Source organism: Hippoglossus hippoglossus, chromosome 10 (assembly GCF_009819705.1).
Source record: "Hippoglossus hippoglossus isolate fHipHip1 chromosome 10, fHipHip1.pri, whole genome shotgun sequence".
Classification (NCBI taxonomy): Eukaryota; Metazoa; Chordata; class Actinopteri; order Pleuronectiformes; family Pleuronectidae; genus Hippoglossus; species Hippoglossus hippoglossus.
Window position 1 is genome coordinate 17,463,040 of NC_047160.1, and position 21,890 is coordinate 17,484,929.

Consider the following 21,890-nt stretch of genomic DNA (forward strand, 5'->3'; position numbering starts at 1 on the left):
TCTGGTTTGGCAAACAGCAGCTAGGCGCAAAAAAATTTGTTGAGAAACTAAATTGATGATTAATGAATCAAACTTTGCAAGGGGACGGATTTTGCTTACGTGTTTGTTATGTAATCCAGCGCCACCATGAGGTTGACATTTGTCTTACAACTACTGAATGTTTTGTCATAATTAATTGAAAATCTGATAATTTAACACTTCTAATATTTTGGTTTCTGATCAAATATGCAAAATTTATAACATTCTCGTCTGCCTCACCTTTATTTGTGTTTAGTGTTAGTATTATTATATCTGCTGAACATCAGCGTGTTAACATGGCGAATATGGTTTACATGCTGATGTGAATATTTAACACTGTTGTGCCTATCGTAAGTACAGTATTACAGAGTCGTTATCATGGCTGCAGACTCATTGCCAGTCATTTTAAAAGACTTAGATTCTGCAGAGACGATATAAATTTGTCAAACATTCAAGACCATTTATTACCGTGGTAGTTATCCCTTTATTAGGCCACTTTTTAGGAAATGTTGTAAATCAAATCAAATATATGGGACAGGATTTTTAAAGAGTCAGGAAATGAGGGGAGAGAGTGGGAACAACATTCAAGCAAGGTTCCCTGCTTGAATGTCTTTGACAGGATTATATACATGTTACCCATCCCTGTCTGTGCACACATGAAGCATTCCTTTATCTTACTGGCCTAATCTTCTGTTTTGTGTGATAAAAATAGTATTTACAGCTCAGTTGATAATTCCCAGCACTCATTTGGAGGGTTTTAGTTAGTATAAATTTACTCGAGCAAGCTTCTATCCGGGGTTAGGTTTGAAATGTGTGATCCATCACTTGATACACATTTCTGTCCTGGGGGTTTAATTATGTGATAATGTGATAAGAACTGACATATTCTTATTCCAGTCTCATCACTCAGTCTTAACAGAGAAACCCGCTGAGTTTCCATCTCTTCAAACAGATAAAACCTGTCACAATCCATTTCCAAACAGAAACCATGATTAGTATTCTTTGAAATTACAAGGAAGAGGAGAGCATTCCCTCTTATCTTCCACTGACACTTAAACCAGCTGTGACAACTGGTTTCGTTCAACTCTTAGTTTGGCAGTCCATCTAGTGGTAGCATTCACCTTTACATTTAATACAATAAGATACGGTGGTGGCACAATTCACTCACATGAACATCACTTCTAAGATCTCCTTGACCACAACAAGATGCTGCCACCAAACAATTTCAGATGAACATGAGGAAAAGACCTTGGAGACAAGCTAAAGTCCCTGGATACAATAGAAAAAGAGAACAGGCATAGTAAAACTATACTACCAATTTCATTTTTCTGCTCATCTTTGCAGAAAAAGGTTTGAATGCCATTAGAGCCACAATAAATCACTGGTGTCCTTGAACACATAACCCAAATATCTGTTAACAGCACAATAAACAGGAAGGCACAGGAAGGACCTTCGCTTGCAGCAGGAAACTCTGCGATCAAGTATTTGTTTAGACGCCACCGTGTTATGAATTAGGAGCTGCAGATTAACTGTAATCGATGAGTCTAATACAGCGACCAAACAGAACAAATGTACCGGGCTGTGATCATTCACTGAGCCACACCAGAGACACCGTGGATGAGATTAAGAGATAACGTCAGATATACAGTTATAGTGAGCCAGTTATATGCCGATGCTGTTCCACTACATTAGTATTCATCCCATCAAACTCTGGCCCCGGAGCTATTGATTGCCGAATGCCAAGCGCAAAAGGCCAGTCAAATAAAACGAAAAACTCAGGAAGAGTCCGGAAGATCCCACAAGACCAAAAAAGGGAACTTTAGCGACCAGGCTTAACCTAGATGTGAACCCGTGAAAAATCGATAAGTGATCATTTCCACACTTTAAAGGAATGAACACATTTTACATCACATAGCCTGAAGTTAACACCAGATCTCATTCGATTAAAACTACAAATCAAGCACAAAGCAGCGATAAATGCTTCACATTCAACATTCAGAGTGCAGTTATCTTGACAAATATATTCTGATGAAGGCATTAGCACTTTTCATTCGTCTTACATTTAGCTGATATTCTTATAGTGAGGACAGACAGGGCCAAAAATATTAATCACAGACTAGAGGGCGACTGTTTTCAGTGTTCAGCATATTTTAAAGTAAAATCCATCACAACGTGTCTTGTATCAATCTTCACAAATCAATCCCTCTGTTGACCATCTACAATTTAGCCAAGTTTGTACTTAACATACATCCTGAGGAAAAATGCTTTAGAAGAATCTGTTAAATGTGTTTTTTTTGGTATTTTGGAACAGTAGTACTTCAATTGTATTTGATTTGGCTGCAACTTTGTTTACCCCTGAGACTCCAAAAGTGTTTTGTTGACTCAAACACTTCACCCACCCCCTCCATTGGCATAGTGGTGAGTAGATAATTTTTCTATTAACTATGCCTTTAATGGTGGACAATTACTGCAATACAGATAGGGCTGAAGGGTTTCCTATGAATTACTTAGACTGCGGCAGCCTGTCATAATCTGAATTGTCCAGCCACAGTTTCATAATGACATTAGGTCTCTAACCTTGTGTTTTGCACTGTTGATTCACTGTAGAATCGAGTGCACCACTCTTCGCCTCACCCGCTCTATCCCTCTTGCCCTCGACAGCATCGGGAGAATTCAAAACATCCATTAAGTTTTTATCGTCCTTTCAAGCAGCCACATTTCGTCACGGATTCTGTTGTAGGTGTCTGTTTTCCCGTGAGGATCACGCAGTTCGCCGCAGGCAGGGAGACATGGGTCTGCACTCTTACTGTCACTCAGGCTCTTGTGTGTACTCGGGGGCCAGAGTGCACACAAGAGTCCCAGTGACAACCACCACTCCAAGACCAGAAGATGTTTCAATGGATATAATGTAGGATAAGAAGCTGCAGCAAATCCTCACATTTGAAAAGCTGCAAGCATTAAATGTTTGGCTTTTGGCTACTTATCTGCCAATCGACTAATCAATTAATAAACTAAACATCTCTTCCCAGCATGTTTTACAGCTGTAAAACCTATCATCCTGTAAGGTCTTATTTCAGTCTTGACATACAGAACACTCTCCATTCTTTTTTCCAGTTTAGGGAAATGTCAATGCAGCAGCATACAATGATATACTAAGTTGTGATGTACTCCCAACACTTCAGTTTGCACACAGTCTTGACCTCAGCTCCACACCACTTTTGTTATGAACTCGAGTGCCAACTGTGAGCTCGGCTTCATCGCCAAACTCCTGAATAGGAATGAATCTCTGCAGCCACATTCAAGATCTTGTAGGAAGTCTTCACAGAGGAGTGGAGGCTGTTTATATCAGTATTAATGTCTGGTTTTAGATTGAGATGTTCACCAATAACACAATGTACGGCTGAAATGTTTGGTACTATTGGCCACATGTGTTATTTCAGTTCACTTGCCTCCCTGTTGTTAAGCAGCCACCACCGGAATAAGACACTTAATAAGAGCAGCAGTTTTATTACTGTTGTACGAAAAAGAAATTTGACTACTGAAGCAGCACATGCCCATCACCGCAGCTCGGGTTCAATCCAGGACCTTGTACTTGAATAGTGATGACTCCCAGTTGAAAAACCCTGCATGTATTATCTCTGTTTGCCTGTGATCAACTCCCAGGGTGGCCGTTTTCTTTACCGGCTACCCTGAATTACATTTCGCTCACTCCATCATGTTTGAATGGCAAGACAGAAAGTGTTACAAACTGCCTACGCTTGGAATAAATCTGAAAAAGCAACAAACAGCAATAACGAGGCGTCGCCAGGAGAGAAGGTACTTGAGAAACGTAGGGAGGAGAAAACGGCGCACAGTTCAGATCCTACTCTGACATATTTTGCAGACAGGCAGTGTTATATATGTGGTGGCTAGATAGCTGTCATCTTTTCTAGTGTCAGAGCACAAAACACATCAACCCCACTGACGGGGGTGTCATGAAACAAAGGCTATAGTTGCTGCAACTTCTGATTCACAACAGGACATGTTGAATTTTACATCTGGATTCATGATTTATATGACCTAGATTAGGAAAAGGGAGCAAAAAGATATTTTCACAGATGTTAACATCAAACGTCTTGATGTTGTTGAGGATAATGGGTCACAACGCACAAACAAGAAACGGGAGGAGATGAAGAGAAAGATAAACACAATGCAGGCAAAGTTGATAGCAGGAGAAGCTTAGCAGCCATCCCAGCGAGGAGACACGTGGGCGCACTTTGCTCTGACATTACAGAATCCAGTCTTCAGAATTACAGCTCGGAAACAGCAAGCCAAGTGTGACGGCAGCCAAAATGTGACAGTAAACACTCTGAACTCCGCCATCTGCCCTTCCCCTGCTGCAGCAAGACCTCATATCCAGAATAATGGCAAAGTATTAATATATAACAGCATGGATGAGGAAGCATGAACTTTGGAGATGGCACCAGAATTAACAGGGGGCAAACCTGAATCTCTCCAGCTATGAGAAATCTGCAAATCAGATCTTTATTTAGCAGGAAAGGATGTGCAGTTAGGGGATGACTCAGCGATTTTCCAACAGTCTGAGCTGAAAAGATCAAGGAGGTAGAGATCTACAGAGGAGAGTTAGGGCATAAGAACAGAAGTGAGAAGAGGAGTTTTTTTCTTCCATTTTGCATTTCGAGAATAAAGTCGGAATGTCAGGAAGGAAGTAAAATAAAAAGGTCAAATAAAACCAGAATTTGTCTTTAATTTTTTTGTACCTCAAGAACAAAGTCAAAAAGTGTCTAAATTTCAATATTAAAGTCAAACATTTCAGCATTTATATATTCTTTGTTCACCAAATACAAAAGAAAACTACCACCTGGCCCTATTCCGTACAGACCTGCTCCACTGTCATCACCCGCCTAACTCTAACCCCCCGTCCACATGAGGTACAGCAAAATATAGTTTCTTCATCAGTGGCGTCATAAAACTGAGTTACGTTCATTTACCAAAGACAAAACCATCACATCAGGTTTTACATATCCAGTAATCTCTGGCCTCATGCTACCTTACATAAAAACACATGCACCATGTAATGAGGGGTTCCAACCTTTTTCAACACGTCTTTATGGCCTCAATACGAGTTAAATATGGAAGTGATGATGAGTCACCAAACAGGCCAGCTTCACTGCAGCATTTTAAAAATATTCCTCTGTTCCCTCCTCCTACAACTGCTTTGGACGTCAAAACATCAAACATATTTGAAATGAAACATCTGTGATTCTCACTGAGAAGCATTTTAATCTAATCTTAGGTCATTGGAGGTGGTTACACAAATAACAGGCAGGCTCTTTAGCAGAGAGTCCCTGTTGCTGCTTATAACAGTTTAATCAATTTAATTAAGCTCATTAATTCAGAGCCACACACTTCAGCTCTGCAGGTCTGGTTATATGAGGTCAATGAAAGTTGCCGTCCAACCAATAAGAATCATTTTCAGTGGTATAAATTATTTTAGGTGACCTTTAGCATGTTTCATATTAACAGGACTTATTGTAGGTCCTCCGATGATTTTATTATGTAGTTTAAGGAAAATCTACTCAAGGATATAAAAATCAATTAGGTACAAACTGACCCAATTAGGATTTAATTTAAATTAGCAGATTCAAAGTTTTACAGACTGGGAGATGAATGTGACCGGGTGTTGAGTAAAGAGAGCGAAAATAAAAAATAAACAGTTTTCACAGCTGAAATCCTGAAATGTCAAACACGGGATGAACTGAGATGAATAGTTGATTAAAATTAATTGACCCTAAGAAATCAGTCATTGTAAACTGAAAACTTTGTAGATAAGACATAACAAGATTTCACTTTTAATTGTGGGAAATATGCAAGTCATTTGCACAACAGGATTAATCCACAAATCTGGAAAGTAATAGTTGCATATTTACACTGGTGTAACTAATAATCTAGTCATTGCTGCATTAAACTGCTTGAATAAAGGAATAATGAGTGTAATCAGTTCAAGCATTGCTTTTCCAGCTATGACTAAAATGTCTGATGTGAAAAATTTTAAGTGAATCTGATTCATTTGTGAACAATTAGGAAACATGAGTCTTCTGGTGCTTGTGAGAATATTAAGCTTCAGGTTAGTAAATAAAACAGGCAGATGCAGAACAAGACGGACAGACCTGAGGCCTGCTGCCGGTCACGAGGTAAACATGTTTTACATTTTACAAATATTCACACCAAAATATAAAACAAACAACCAATACTACAACAATTACTCACTCATCAGAGAGTGAGTTTTCAGAAAGTAAGTAAATATTAAAATTTAAAAAAGCAATTTTTTTAATAAGTAAATGTCAGGTCACTGTTTTCTTAATGTGAATATTTGCTGGTTTCAATAGTTTTAAATGATATTAAACTAAATATCTTTGTTGTAAATGAATCAAACTAAATATGTCTACTTGGGCTTCAGGCAACAGTCTCATGACTTTTATTGGACTGAAATATTGATCCTGACCATTAATTGTAGTCCCAACCCCCAGGACTTTCTTCAGACTTTTTTCAATCTTAGCAAAATTCTGATTTGGATTGCATAGCTGGCAAATAACATGTTTTTACAACTGAACTTTGCAGCCTTCAAACACTAAAAAGCTCAAGGCAACAACACAAATACTTAAATCTCCCAAAACAACTGTGTCACTTTGTTTTAATGCAAAACGTCTTTGCTAATAACAAGAAACTGAGGAAATGTTAGAAACAAAAGAGAAATCTGAACAGAAACTAGAAAACAAGTTGAAAAAAATCAAAACAGCATTTATCTCTAAGTCGATCATATTATCTACCATATTATTTTGCTGATGTTCTCACTTGCATACACCATCTATTCATACATTCATCTATACCAATATTCTTTTGAATGTTCTACCTCAAATGTATCAAATATTTCTGTCGAAGCAAGTGATCATCCTTTTCTGTCAATAATGAGATTAAAACTTAAATAACCTTGAACCTGAGAGAAATAACGATTTGACATTAACCATAAAGATTAATAAAATATATTGTGATGACATTTCTGACTATATCGTCCAGACCTAACAGAAACACGCAGCTTATATATATTGTTATTCAAATAGAATCTTACTCATACTTCCTTCTGTTACTTGAAAAACTAAAAATAGTTGAGACCCACAGCATTTTCTCTCTCACTCTCACACACACACACACACACACACACACACACACACACACACACACACACACACACACACACACACACACCTCATTAAGAAGATGTGGAGCTTTGACTTTGTCTCCAGTCTGTTTTCGGAGATGCTCTGGTTTTGTTGTTATTTCCTCTGAGGCCTCCGTGAATCCACTCGTGACAAACTGTCACACACACGATGCAGTGTGTGTGGACACCACCAGCTCATTAATAAAACACCAACACATTTAAACTGGACGTGACGCACGGAGGCAGCACTTTGTATTCACGACACATTTACTCACACGTATCTGCGGGAGGCAGCGGATACGCAAAGTCCGTGAACACAACATTGACAACATGTGAGAGAGAAGCGAGTTAAACCACAAACAACGAGAGAAGCCGCGTATCTCCGTACCTGCGGGTTGTCCGGCACCTTCACGCTGTCAGCGGCATCCTTCAGGGCGCAGACATGTTGGATCACTGAGCTCTGCCCACTGTCCGCTGCTGGTAATCCCTGGCCTGCCACCTGCTGGACTGGAGGAGCAACTGCCACACCAGCCAGGAAACAGTGAGCTGAGGTGTTGCTCATGGACACTTCAGCAACTGGGATTTGGTCCTTTACTTAACCCTTCTTAAATTACTGATTTCCTTTTAGATGTACCACTCATATTTTTTGGTTTATTTACATTTTAATAGTGTCATAGAGTAGAATATAATTCCTTTTATTGTCTGATAGAATATAATACTGATATTTATTGTCTGATAGTATAGTGACATTAAAGGTTCAGTGTGAAGAATTTAGTGACATCTAGTGGTGAGGTTGCATGTTGCAGCTGAATACCCCTCAGCTTCCCCTTCCAAACATGATAGAGAACCTGTGATAACCTTCAGTTGTCCCAAAAACTCAAAAGGTGATTCATTTGTCCAGTTTGGGCTACAGTAAAAAAAAAAAACATGGCGGCCTCCATAGAGAGGACCCGTGCCCGATGTAAATATAAAGTATATCAATATAAAGCTTCCATTCTAAGGTAAAGAAAACAATTATATTCAATTTCTGCCAATAGATCCCTTTCACCTAAATCTCACACACTGAACCTTTAAGATCCAGAGCTGATTACACTTAGTCAAGCACTGTACAAAAATACATTTATTTGACAGAGCTTCATGGAAATCTGTCCAGTAGTTTTTGCATTATCTTTCTTACAATCAAACCCATTAAACAAACAGCTTGGCAAAAGTAATAATAATAATTAAAAAATCTCAACTGCCAACTGCTCTTTGAAACACGTTTAGCAGTAGGAGGTTTATTTACATGTCTTCATCAGCCAATGAAGTAGAATCTCTGCAGTTCCATCTTCTGATGAACTTTCAGTGACCTTATTTCTTTCAACTGCTGTTTTCAAAGTCAAGATTAGACAATGATCATCAACTTCAGTGGATGACAACAACATGTGGTGAGTCTGGTGCAGTTAAATACCGTGAGTCACCACCTCAGGTCGTCACCTCAGACTGACAATATGATCAAATAAGATTGGACAGTTTTGTTCTATTAATTTAAGTGTCTGCTGCATTGTCATTGTATCACCTGGCTCTGGGTAGTGGAGAAAAAATGAATTCATGTTCTTGTGCTGCGAGATAATCTCCCTCCTGTGACCTAGACCAGAATAATCCTGTAATTAATTCTGTTACATAATGAAATGAGCATTAGAGACAGAATTTCTATTAAAAGGTCATAGAAGCATGGACAGAGTTGTTGACTGAATTATTTTTTTCTGATAAAAATGTTAAATTGCTCACACTTAATCTGAAACAACATAATTTTGACAAACATAAACATTTGTTGGACATGGTTCAGGACTGACAAATGTTTGTTTTCTCCTGTGAGTCAAATTAATTGCAGTTTATTCCAGTGGGAACTAACAGCAAATTCAATCAAGCTTTACCAAGGCCCGCACTCATAGATATTAGTCCCTTATGTACGTCTGGTATTTTTCATTTAGATCCATCGATTATTGTCTTGAAAATCATAGACAATGTTGAATAACATCTCACTACATGAAAGACAGTAAAGAAAAAAAACTTGGATCTGCACCCAAATTTAATGGATTCTTCCCTGAACCATACAGCATCCTTCTGCCAAGTTGCATGGAAATCGATCCAGTAGGTTTTGTGTAATATTGTTTGCAAGTGAACAAACAAACAAACAAATGGACAGGGTTGAAAACAAAACCTCCTTGGTGGAGGTAAATATGAAGGTGGCTGCACGATACCAAAGCTTTTTAATCTAGTGCTTTTATTAATTATTTGAATACATCTCACACGTACAAGATATCTTCAGGTGGATTAACTTGTTTTACTCATCTGTAATATCGTCTACTCAAATATTACTTAAGAGCAAATAAACTGGTATCAACAGCAAATGATCTAATTTCACAGTATATATATTTATTAAAACAAATCCTGCACAGGGTCTAAACTCTCAAATAAAAACTCACAAAGCCAAAAATCAAACAGAAAAGGTTGAATTTATTCAAATATTTTATTTGGAATCAATTCAAGTTTTTTTACATAAACATTACTTCACTTGATAGTCGTACCATCCATGTTTTGATAGATTTATATGAATTGTAATGATGAGATTTTCTATTTCAAAAAGAACTGTAGGTCAAATCCTCCAGTATACAAACACTCACCATAAAGCCGTGCTCAAAGTGACAACATATGTTAGAAACACTCAAATTCTTTGTCATTAAAACGTGAGGGGGTGAAATTCAAACGTAACGTGAAATGTACTTTATTTTCCTCCTGAGTTTTACACCAAAAGTTAAATATGCAAAGCTGGGATACCAAAATAAAAAAAAATTGAACAAAAATTCACAGTATGTTTGAGGTAAAGTTCAGAAAAATAGGTCTCCAATATTTTAAGTCATGTTAAAATATTTAATAAATTATTTGCGATTATAAAATGCCTTAAAAGTACCATAACAAATGTTCCACAGATCAGCTGGTAGAGTTGGTCACTTTCAGTAAGGCAGCAGCGCTCACATTTAGGGAATGTTCACTGGGGAAAAATTCCCTGAATAGGAATGATATAAGCATCTGTATAAAAAAAGAGAGAGGGTGACAAAATAAAAATTAAAAGAAATGATGTTATATTAAATACAATCTTAAAATGAGATACAAACAATACTCACATAAACCAGTTTTTTGTTTTCTTCCCTGTCCTGGAAAATATTAAAGACGGACTCCATGTCCGTTTTCTTCAGAATGAGATAGTTTGAATCTACAGAGAGGAGGACACAAACATTTAATATCACATGATCAATAACAGGATACTGACTTTTTAAAGAGCTGTGAAGTGTCGCCCTACATTTGGCATTGATGAGGTCACTAGCTCGCTCCCTGCTCTTGGTTTTCTCCTCCTCCGTGCGAGGGGGGGGAGGAGGCGCTGCTGGTTGAGAATCAGGCCACTGTTTGTCTCGCAGAGCGTCGATGTAAGCGGCCATCTGCTCCTCTGTTGGGTTCATCTTGTTTAAGAAAGAGTTCACTTTCCTGATGGGGAAAAAACGTACAGCTCAGAATCATAAGTCACGCTCATAAACACACAAACATGTCAAGTGTGGAAAGGTGTTTCGCAATGGACTCACTTTTTCAGGATGGGCATGACAGGTTTCAGAATAGCATCAAATATGTTTATGAGGATGGAGTTTCCTGCAAAGACATAAGAGGTGTTAGCGAAATAAATAAATTTTATTCCACTTTGAAACTTGAAAGAGAACTGAAACCTCCAGTTGTAAAAAACAAAAATGTCTTTATCTATCCAATAACTTCAAAACATAGAAAACATTTTTTATCATGAAGCTGAATATTTAAAAAGCTGTTGCCATTATTCCCTCTCATGTTTTTTCCTCGTCTCTTTTCAGAACCAGGAGTCTGGTTAGTTCATCTTCCCCGCCTTCAGATCCTCACTGATCTCATACAGCGCCTCGCTGGAATCTGCCAGGTTGACAAAGAACTTAAATCCCTGTCTATGTATAATTGACTTGATTTGTTAATTCTTTTGAGTGACTGGCAATGATTTAATTCCCTAAATCTTACTGCAGCTGCTTGGATTTTCATGTTTGCAGCCTCCTAAGATTAATTCACCAGAGTGAATGCTTATCTGTGTTTGTCGACACAGTGTTGTTTTTAAATTCTAACACAGTTCAAACATGATCTGAAAATACAAATCCAAACCTTATAATGAATTACATTAAAATGACTCATCATTACAATGATATTTTCTCATTGTCTATCAGTCTATCTAATCTTTTATTTAGCTGAATGTAGCGTTGTTTGGCCGCCAGGTTTCAATTATGGATTATCTGAGCTCCTCACAAGCTCCTGCAAGCACCGACCCAGAGACGAATCAAAACAAAACAAACTTTCACCTTACAAAATACCAGATGATTAATGGAGACAGATTCACGATCCCTGTAAAGGATTAGCCGTCTCAGACAAGCATTGTGTCTCTACAGGTTAGTTTGCTTGTTATACTGCGAAGTAGTAAGTGACACAGTAAATGACTAAAGAATAAAAAAGAAAAAAAAACACTGATATGAACTCAAAGCTCTTACTGCTGATTACAGAACCATCTGAGTTTAAAAAAAAAAGATAAACAAACCAGAAATTTCCTTCAGCAGATCAAACATGGCTTTGGTCGCCTCCAGCTGCTCCCAGTTGACTTGGCTCCTCGGACCCTCCGAGTCCTCCCCTCTTGGCAACATGCCTTGCTCCTTCCCTTTGGCTTTGCTCGCTCCGTTTAAAGTCCTGAAACATATTTTGTCCTTTTTAGTTGACCGTGCGCTGAAATTGAGCCAAGACGGACCCTCTGCGCTGTCCCCCTGCGAGCTTCGATCCTGGCTGCAGTGTGGCGAGCCGGCTGAATCGGGCGGCTCGTCCTCACTGCTGATTCTCCTTGAGGCCAGAGACTCTTGTGACCTGGATCGGCTCAGTCCTCTGATGATGGTTTTAAAGTGGAAGGTGAGGGGGTTTTCACAGTCCTCCGTTTTGTCCTGGGAACCGTTGTCATTACTCGAAGGCTCTGAGTTAACAGCAGAGGGCATTTGTGTTTCTGCTTCTGCCTCCTCTTGTGGTTCTGCAGGAGGATCCCAGTCAGAGATAAGGATAGAAGGGAGACTAGCACTGGGAACATCGTTGTCACTCTTTGTAGAGGCACCAGGGTTTTCTGATGGCGGAGATGTGGATTCTGGGAGCAGCGATGGCATTATGATTTCTTTCGGGGTTTCTGTCTGAGGGCTGGAGGTCTGCAGAGGAAAACATAGTTAGTGACTGCTGACCCTGTGGCCTCTGTGGTGCAGCGTGGCAGACACCAGCAGATAAACAAATCCATATATCCGTTTAGTGTCACATTTTTAAAAAGGTATAGTGCACAGATTTTTATGTTCAGTTAACTCATTATGGGTGGAAATATAAAGCATCTAAAAGACGTTTTCTACAGTCTCTGAGGTGTCAGTTATCACAGTTTCAGCTCGAGACAACATTTATAGCAGAGAGACTCGTTTTATTAACAGGGGGTGAGGAGTTATGAACATTTATCATGCAGTGAGGGTGTAATAATATCAAGTAGTCATGTGATAAATATAGGATCCAATGTTTTAGTAGTTTGACTCATAGCAGAGGTGAAGAGCAACGATATCTCCACTTCGGCAGTTTTCAGTTTTAACCAAACCTCCAAAGTTTATGGACGAGCTTTTCTCTATCGTTTGAGAAGCAGAATTTTGATGAGCTCATTTGGACTGTCTCTGTTTCCACCTTCAATTGCTGCTGCCAAAATATCTTTCCTGTTGATTAATGGCTGCTCCTCCTGTATAAGCGTTTAGTAGTATGTGAAATTGAATGTTTTTAATGTATTTAATGTGTGCGTTTTTACTAAAAGGTTGTTTAACCAGTGACAAACCCGACACATCCCATGAACATAAACTAGAATGTTAGGAATAAAGTTAAAAATGTCCTTACTACTAATTCTATAAAGCTTTGGCCCTTGCGTATTGATATCGATTAGTGATGGCCAATTGATCGCATCAATCATAAGTGATTGCTGAGCTCAAGGAACACGGTGCAACAACTGACTTCCAGTGAGGAGAGAAACACAAGTGTTGATGGGATCAGACAGATTTAAAAAACTGAATCTGGTTAAGTCTTATAACCTAGACCAATTTATTCTGATATAAAACCTAAAGTGAGCAAACTGAAATATTTGTAAGCTGCTTTCAGACATGCACAGATGTCCAGACATTTTCCTGAACCTTTCTGGAGGGGCTGTATGTAAGAACACAAATGTCCGAGTCAGTTCCGGACATTTTCTGTAACTTTTCCCCTTATAATGTAAAGACTTCGAAGATTCAAGCACTTTTGGTGACATGGACTAATGCTGGCGCCTCCTGCTGCTCCACCACTCGCCTAAATGTTCCAGACATTTTCCTGTTGCTGTGAAAGCATCTGACTCGGATAACACGTTCTTCATATGTGAGGTTCCTGTTAAAGATGAGCGAGGAGGTTGGAATTCAAACCGTGACTGTTAACCGAAAGTTGGAGTTGGGTTTGTAACAGTGCTGCCATATTTCAGCAGTTAACTAGTTGAGTACAATCTTCCTATAAATGGTAAGAGCTTTAGCTAAAGTCCTAGGTTGAAATACACTAGAGTGATCTGTTAATGTCAGAATGAAGAAAAGCAGAACATGGGAAAGTTTACCTCTTCCTCCTCTTGCCCTGGTGTCAGGAAGTAGGCCAAGCCGCTGAGGAGGCCCCACACGCCTTCATAGTGTTCCTCTTCATTCAGCAGTTTGTCAAGCGGGCAGAGGAACTGAAAAACTGGTTGCGTGTGACCGATCATATTATCTGAGACCAACTCCTGGAAAAGAAAAGAAAAAGTTGAACCATAAAGCATTTTTAAGCGATTATCCTGTCAACACATCTAAGATAGTTTTTTTTTTTCCACCTGTAGAAAGTGCTCCACTGATACTCGAGCTTCTTCTATAACCTCATCGCTCACAGCCGACTCCTCCAGTTCCAGGATTGAGGGCAGGGTGGTCGAGTCCTGAGAAGAGCAAAAAGCTGAATCCCAGACTTGTCGAACAAAAGTTGTATTTTGTTTACACAGCAGTGCTTCCCTCAGGCTCAGACTGAATACATAGATAAGTAAACACAACTGAGAAAATCCTGACTAATCCAAAATACACAGTCCATTTCTGGAAAATCCTCTTTTAAAAAGGTCATATACACGATATTCAAAGATGTCACACTAGAACCAGCATCTCAGAATAAAACGCTTAGTTCGCCACACACTGATGTTTTCACAACAGCACCCAACAATTTACCCCACAACAATCGAGCCATTGGATTGTTGCGTGTGCAAGTTCAGATTCTTCGCTGTGTGTGGCGTCTTTTTCTGTAAATGTCGTCCATATAATAAATACTAATCACATACACATGTCATCTACATTGAAATTTCTGGAACAACCTTGAACAGTAGAAAAACTGCTGGAAAAGCTTTGCAGCAAACATGGGCTGAGCAGTTTTCTCAAACAACAAGCTGCTCCTCTGGTTCTTGGGAAGTACCACCGCATTGTTCTGACAGTTTCAATGATGTCAATAGTTTGGCATCAACTCCCGTGTGTATTGGGAGATTTTGTTTTTCAAGCTTCCAACATGGGCATCAATTCAGTGATTCAAGTCAGTGGTTCAAAACAAGCCCATAATAGGGTGTAATTAAGCATGTTACTGATTTTTTGTGTGGTTTTTCATTTCATATTACAGACATGAATCCTGTTTTCAATTAGTTTTGATCTGTTTACGGTGTGCAGACTCTACATTGAGCTGCCACTTTATTATTGGATCCTAAACTGATGCAGTCGAATTCAACAATACTTCAAAAAATCCTGTGTTCATGACGTGATAATGTGGAGTTTTTTTGATGAAACTGTCCCCTCAGAGATATACAAGTTTATTACACTGCTGTTGTATTGCTTTGTGTTACTTTAAAGCAGATGTACCTAATAAAGTGAGTTTCTAGCGCAGGTAATTCGGTTAAAAGCAGACAATAAAAAACACTAAACCAGTATTTGCGTTTACCTGCCATCTGTTGCGAAAATAAACCACATCCATGTAAGACTTCCTGATGTCCCACTGCAGGTTCTCCGGGCTGTTGTTCTCCTCCAGGTGAACGGTGAAGGTCAGCTCCTCATCCTCCAGGTCGACCTGCAACACGGTTCACTCGTGCTCAAACTGCAGCTCAAACATTAACAAACCGTACAAGGACAAGCTTTTACAGGCCTGCAGGACATTCCACACTGTCAGTGGTATTTATATCTCACATGAGGGATGCTGACAGCCCAGCGGCCAACGCGCCACATCTCATACGACAGCTTGAATTCCATCATGTCCTCTTGCACTGTTGTCAAGTAGTTCTCCAGATCGCTGTCCTCCTAATGTTTTGGCCAAAAAGCGACAATATGTCATCTTTCACAAGTCGTCAGCATCAGTTTAATGTGTTGTGTTATCTGCTGCTGCCTCACCCTGTCAGAGTCCTGCTGGCTGTAAATGGAGCCCTCCCTGCTGCTGGCATCGTCCTCGTTGGGCCCGTTTTCCTGGATCGCCATGATCCTCAACATCAGGTCCTGCTCCATCATTTTCATCTTCTTCTTCTTGGCCTTCTTGGACTTCATCTTGTCCACAAATTTTGACCATCCTTCCTTCAGCTTGTTGGCTGAACATTAAAGAGTGAAAGTCACACAGGGTTTCTGCAGATTTCAACAAGTTATATTTATGACTGAAAATTTAAGACCTACTTCAGGTATGACAGATATTAAGGAAATCCCAGAATTACTTACACTTCCTAATTATTGAAGAAAAGGTGAAGTAGCCTAGCAGAGAATAACCCTCGGTGCTATGTCTCAAACTACAGGCAGACGATAGGTATCCACAGTCGAGTGTACCGAGATACATTCTGACCAGGCTGTCTGTAGACATTACACTGACACATAAACCTTGTATTGCTCCAAAACACATCTATGAAATATGAATTTTAAGTGCGACAGAAGTAGCGTTAAATGAACATCAACATAATTAAGAACTAGAATGTAATATTTCATCCTATAAAAAACATTTCAAGGCCTAAAATTCAGATAATTGAGTTTTAGATGGAAACCCTGTCACAGACAATTCCAGTTTCTCATTAATATTTGACTGTCTTTACTATCTTTAGTACCAGTTTTCTTTATTGTGTTCACTGTCGTTATAAAGGGACATTTTCTTCCCCCCGTGTCCTGAGTGTTATTCATGGAGTGAATAACAATAAATTATACCTCGACCTTGGTCCTGACCTAATCAACACTTCAGCTGCAAAAATGCATAAACTTAATGCTGCGAGGAAACTATTCACAGGATATAATTCACACTTAATTGGATGTGTAAGAACTGTAAACATGATTTGTAATCAAACTTTCAGTGGAATGCTTTACGTGATGGCCTAACAATCAATAAATGTCCCTGCAGAGATGCATAATTCCCACGGATAATGACAAATTATTATGTTTTTTTTCAGAATTTACGACTGGGCCATAAGAGAGAATATGCACATTTATCATATCAGATGGTTCATTATCACGGCATAATCCCTCTTATTCAGTCATCATCACTGTTGGATTGTTGTCAATACAAAGAGAAAGGAGCTGCGCTTGAAAACAGCTAAGGAATTATTTGGCATTCAGCTTGCTGTTTGTGTAATTACCTATCTGGACCAATAAACAGAAGGAGCGGGGGACTAATTAGGCATTGAAATGCAGGCTGGTGAAGAAAATCATAATGTCACATTGCTGTTTATCAAACCATTGTACGAGATGTTATACAAGCATGGTCGTCTATTCTCCAAACACCCACAAACGACTTTACAGCCATCTGCCTTTGTAGTCTACATTATCCTCCAGGGGAAAATAACTGTTTAAAATCATATGTACTGTATCGGAGAGGCTTGAACTGAATAAGTTTTGTGTTGAAACTAAAAACACACCTTTCCTTTTGCTCTTGACCCTGGTGCCAGTTGAAATCTCCGCTCCCTCCGAGTCCCTAGAAAACCAAAAAACACCCATCAGACAAAACCCATCAGATCCAACATCTAACACAGGGGGCGTCCGATATGATTACAGCTCCGAGGCTCACTGTGACTGTGTCGTGTCGGCAGGGTGCGAAAAAGATTACAGCCACTCACACTTCTCTGGCCTCGCCCTCGTCTTTGCTCTCCTGCGAAGCCAGAGAGGCTTGTTCCGGGTCTGACCCACACAGATCCTCCACGGAGCCTTTGGGGGTCGCTCTGTCGAGTTGGCTCAGCACCAGCTGGTTCAGGTTGTCTGGGTCGGACATCCATGTCACCAACAGGCCAAACCCTGGGGAAAACAGCCAACGCGCTAAATCCTTCTGACACTGTTTGTTTAGATTATCACGATTGTAATGACTCATGTTTTTGAAACGTCTTCATACGTCTGAAAAGTCTGTCGTAAACATTTTAAAGGGAATAGTCTTAAGGTTTTCCAAATATTCTCATGCTTCAGCTGACAAGTTGTGATTTTATGGAGGGTTAAGGTTAAAGACGTTCTTGGCCGAGAGAAGGGATTTCCACAAGTTAACCGATCATGTGACCACTTGTGATTGGATAACTCAGGACGGACGTTGATCCCAGGTCTGAAAAGGTTCCACTACAATAAGGAAGTAACAACAAGTCCAGAGATTTTTATAATTTAATGAGTATTTCCCAAAATGTCAAACTAAATCTAGCACATTAGTTCTTCTTTTGGATTTAAAAGGCTTAATGGATTTTTAAATAAGTACTAATATTAATTTATGTGATCCAATGTCTTTGATACATTATAAAGTTCAATAACTGTAACTAATATGTGAAATCCAAATTTTAGGTTAAAGGAGAATTATTCATTTTACTGTATTAGTGAAACCATGTGCAACATTACAAACTATGCAAATTTACTGCAAACACTCAGTCGCTAAACCAAACCCTGTTGTCAGAAATGAGCTGTTTCAAGTCATTAAAATGGAAAGCAGTCTGGACGTGCAGATTATTTTTTTAACTACAGCTGAAAGAAATCACTTATAGTAACTGAGCCACATGTATAATTGCTAAAACCTACTGCACGGCAAGGCTCCCACAAGATAAAACATTTTATCTGTTACTAAAAAAAAAGATGAAACCCTGAAGGGAACTGGCAGATCACTGCGGAGGGAGCTTTCTTTTTATATACCCCAAATTCCTGTCCTAAGCTCCACAATGCCACTGACAATACAGGATTACATACAATTCTCACTTGGGTAAGTCATCATGGGCGGCTTATCGCCTTATGTAAGACTACGCGCCTGCAAAAGAGATAATTTAATGCTTTCCTACCCTTTAAGGCCACAATCTCATTTAAGGTACAGCGGTTGACTTCTTGGCCCCAGAAAGACTTTGTGAAAAGGTTGCGCACAAGAGCGTTTGAAAGCTCTCGAAGAACTGCGACCTCCTCTGCTGGGGAGCTGAACAGGAGCTCCCTGAGAGAACAGAACACACAGAAGAGGAAATAAAAAGAAGTAAAAGTGAAGTGGAAGTGCTAAACGAGATTGTAGCTGTTTATCACCTCACAACTGTTATCACTTGATGTGAATCTTAAATCTAAAGTGACATATTACTGTTCAAACACCATTTAGCAAAGGAAATACCATTAGGGCATCATGACAGGTATGATCCAGTAAAGGTTTGGTAAATTATTCATAGACGATAAAAAAAATATTGAGGCCTTTATAGAGTTCAGGCACATTACTGAGTGCAAAGAGTAAGTGAAGCAGCACCGGCAGGGAATGACAAAGAGCCATTTAAAAAGAGAGTAGGTGTAAAGTCCCACCTGTCAGACTGCTTCACATTGTGCAAGTGCTGGGTCAGAATACGAATGGATCCCACCACCACCTGGCAGATATCGAAGTCCTTTGCTCTCTCAATGATGCGGTCGATTACGTAGTCAAATTCCCTGCTGAGCACCTGGTGCAGAGGCTGGTGCTCGGGAGGCTCGGGAACGACGTACCAGGGCAGGACCAGCTGAGCGTAGACGCACTCAAACACTGAGGAGAGCAGACAGAGTCAGTCAGTCAGTCAGTCAGGAAATTCAAACTAACACCAAGTTAGCATGATCACCATCAAACTGAAAGACTCCAAATCCTCATCTTTTACTTCTGATTAGAGCCCAACCAATTTATCGTTTGGCCGATAAAAAAAATAAAAAAAAGATAAACATCAGCCGATATGAGCCTTTCACAGAAACATCAGCGTTTGTTTGCTGAGGTGCAGAGATATGAAGAATTGTCTTTTACAGGATAACCAATGCAAAAAGTATGTGTATTTATGTTTACATCAAAATATGTTTATATTTTCTTAACTCAAGTTCTTTTTCTTTGACTGTACTTGTGTTTTCTTTGTATTTATAGTTATTTATAGTAACGTTTATGGTTAAACTGTAAAACATCAAAACTCAATTACATTTCTTTGAAAGGGTTTGATAACAACATTCAAGGAATCATAGCCAATTGTTTTTCTTTATAAACATAGATGGATGTGTAAGCTGATACAGTGGCATTCAATTGATATCGAAAAGTTTTTACTTTTTTATTTCCTAACATTTGCATAGACATCACACCCCCTATAAATCTATATTTGTCAGCCTCGTTACGTCATTAAATCCTGTGGGAATTATTCATTAATTATAAGAACAGGAGAGTTCTCGGAGCGTGAGAATTTGTTGTTGAGAGGATAAAGTCCAAAGCTTAGCTTGAAAGATATTTTTAAACTTATATATATATATATATATATATTCACTTATATATGTGAATATTTGCTGTATTTCAGTAATTACAGTCAGTATTTTATTTGCATTCTATTGAAATGAAATGAAAACGGCACATAACCAATTTGAAAAAGAATACTTGAATAGGGAAGCAGACTGTATTATAGTTTTACTGTATATCTTGCATGTCTCTTCTGTATTTGTCTGTTTAAAAGAAGCAATGTTTGTTCAACCATGAATTGCTGTAATTGTATTAAAATTAGGTTTGAATTATAGCTGAGATTGTGCTGAAAAATGTATATCATGCATGTAAAGATTATTCTACCTTTCTTAGTTCAACAGCTTTTCTGTGGTTTTCAAAGGCATGACGTTAACTTTAACAAATCTGAATACAGACAGAAGGGAAATATCACTCTTAAAGAGATTCATTCAGAGCTGTGACGTGGATCTTAATCTCCGAACCAAAAAGTGCAAAGCAAAGACAACTTGCATAGAAAAAAAAGAGCAGATCTTGTTTCCTGTTTAACACTTCATACTGTAGCCTCACACATCCCGTCTCTCGAGGCTGTGTTTCATATTTTTTCTACTTTCCCCAAAGCCCCTCCTCGTGTAACATGAGCTGTGGCTGCAGCTGTGTCTATTCAAAAAACGGTCCTTTTCAACTGTGTTGAGTGAAAACACAGTGAAATGTGCTGACGACAAAAAGGACCCTGAGGCCACGAACAGAAAGTTTCTCACTTCACTCTTCACTTTCTAACCTGCAGGGCCCGATGTTTGTACACCACTTTAAAAAAAAAGCACATGATCTATTTGAATGTTAAAAACACGCCTCACCTCGTCTTAAAGACCTCTTCACATGTGTATACTGAGACTCCAGCAGCTGGGTCTGCTCGCTGCTTCCTCCATCCAACAAGTCTTCATCAACACCTTCCTGGGAAACAGGGAAGTATGAATAATATGCAGCAGGGTCACAGTTCATTTAGTGCTGAACCTCAGGTCACACTGGGGTGAGAGAGACCTGTTTTTCAGGCTTCTGCACAAGCGAAACTAAAGCACCTCTGGCTACAAGAGGTTAATCCTCAGTATTTGTCTAATTTCCATAAACTCACAACACAAGTGTTTGTTTAACATGGCGTGTAAATGAGGAGCTGGATTGATGTATTGACTTTAATGAGGACATAACAACTGCACTTGCCAATATTTGACCATTTGATCGAACTTATCGACACGTGACCGGAAGTTTCAAGTGGTGAATGATCCACACATGTATCTCAGGCTCACATTAAACCGTGACACAGTTCGGATCATGCGACAGAGCTCGTCAAAGAGCTCCAACACAAACTCCTGCCACTGAACAAAAACAAGTGGGTGCCTCGCTCGGGCCTGGTCACGTACCTGCAGGGGGTTCTCCTCGGGGTCCTCCTCAGTTTGGGTGCTGCTCTCTCGCCCGCTGCTCCCCAGCAGCCACGGCGAGGAGAAGCAGAAGAGGAAACACAGGACATAGTGGCTGAGAGAGCGGCCACAGTCGGAGAAGTACCACAGCAGGCCGAGGGTTACAGCGATGGACAGGCGCCATATATACATCTTCTTCTTCTTCTTCTTCTTCTTCCTCGTCCTCCTCTGCAGCTACAGGAGATGTCCTCTTACTCTTACTCTTACTCTTCCTCTCACTCCCTGCCCGGCCGCGCTGCACATAGTTTGCCCGCGTGCATCTCCTCTAACACCGGGGAGAGGAAGGAGAAGGAGACGCTGTTTCCACAAAGCGGAAAAAAGCTGAAGTTTACCGAAGTGGTGGAAAAGCA

At 39.5% G+C, this 21,890-nt stretch overlaps 2 protein-coding genes across 2 annotated transcripts in view; both read right to left on the bottom strand.

Annotated features, from left to right (window-relative positions):
• Positions 1-7,767, bottom strand: part of mrpl11 (mitochondrial ribosomal protein L11) — a 38,789-nt gene extending 31,022 nt beyond the window's left edge. The window contains exon 1 of the mRNA XM_034598398.1: positions 7,626-7,767. The gene's annotated coding sequence lies outside the window, so the exon portion shown is untranslated. The remainder of the gene's footprint in view (positions 1-7,625) is intronic.
• Positions 7,768-9,735: 1,968 nt separating this feature from the next.
• Positions 9,736-21,890, bottom strand: si:rp71-46j2.7. The gene is made up of 16 exons (XM_034598490.1): positions 21,484-21,890; positions 20,923-21,019; positions 19,156-19,369; positions 18,663-18,805; positions 17,478-17,652; positions 17,280-17,335; positions 15,787-15,977; positions 15,586-15,696; positions 15,344-15,469; positions 14,211-14,309; positions 13,965-14,123; positions 11,874-12,516; positions 10,858-10,921; positions 10,581-10,762; positions 10,405-10,493; positions 9,736-10,309 (listed from the first exon to the last, which is right to left on the bottom strand). Exons 1-16 carry the CDS (start codon positions 21,670-21,672, stop codon positions 10,211-10,213), a joined length of 2,637 nt encoding a protein of 878 aa, XP_034454381.1. The 5' UTR covers positions 21,673-21,890; the 3' UTR covers positions 9,736-10,210.

Bases quoted from the DNA above. Each gene is read 5' to 3' on its own strand.
- si:rp71-46j2.7 (XM_034598490.1), bottom strand. From the start codon at position 21,672: ATGTATATATGGCGCCTGTCCATCGCTGTAACCCTCGGCCTGCTGTGG. The intron at 18,806-19,155 runs GTGGGACTTTAC...CTGTTCTCTCAG, and splicing joins AATGTGAAGCAGTCTGACAG to GGAGCTCCTGTTCAGCTCCC. The intron at 12,517-13,964 runs GTAAACTTTCCC...TTTCCTCTGCAG, and splicing joins CAGGGCAAGAGGAGGAAGAG to ACCTCCAGCCCTCAGACAGA.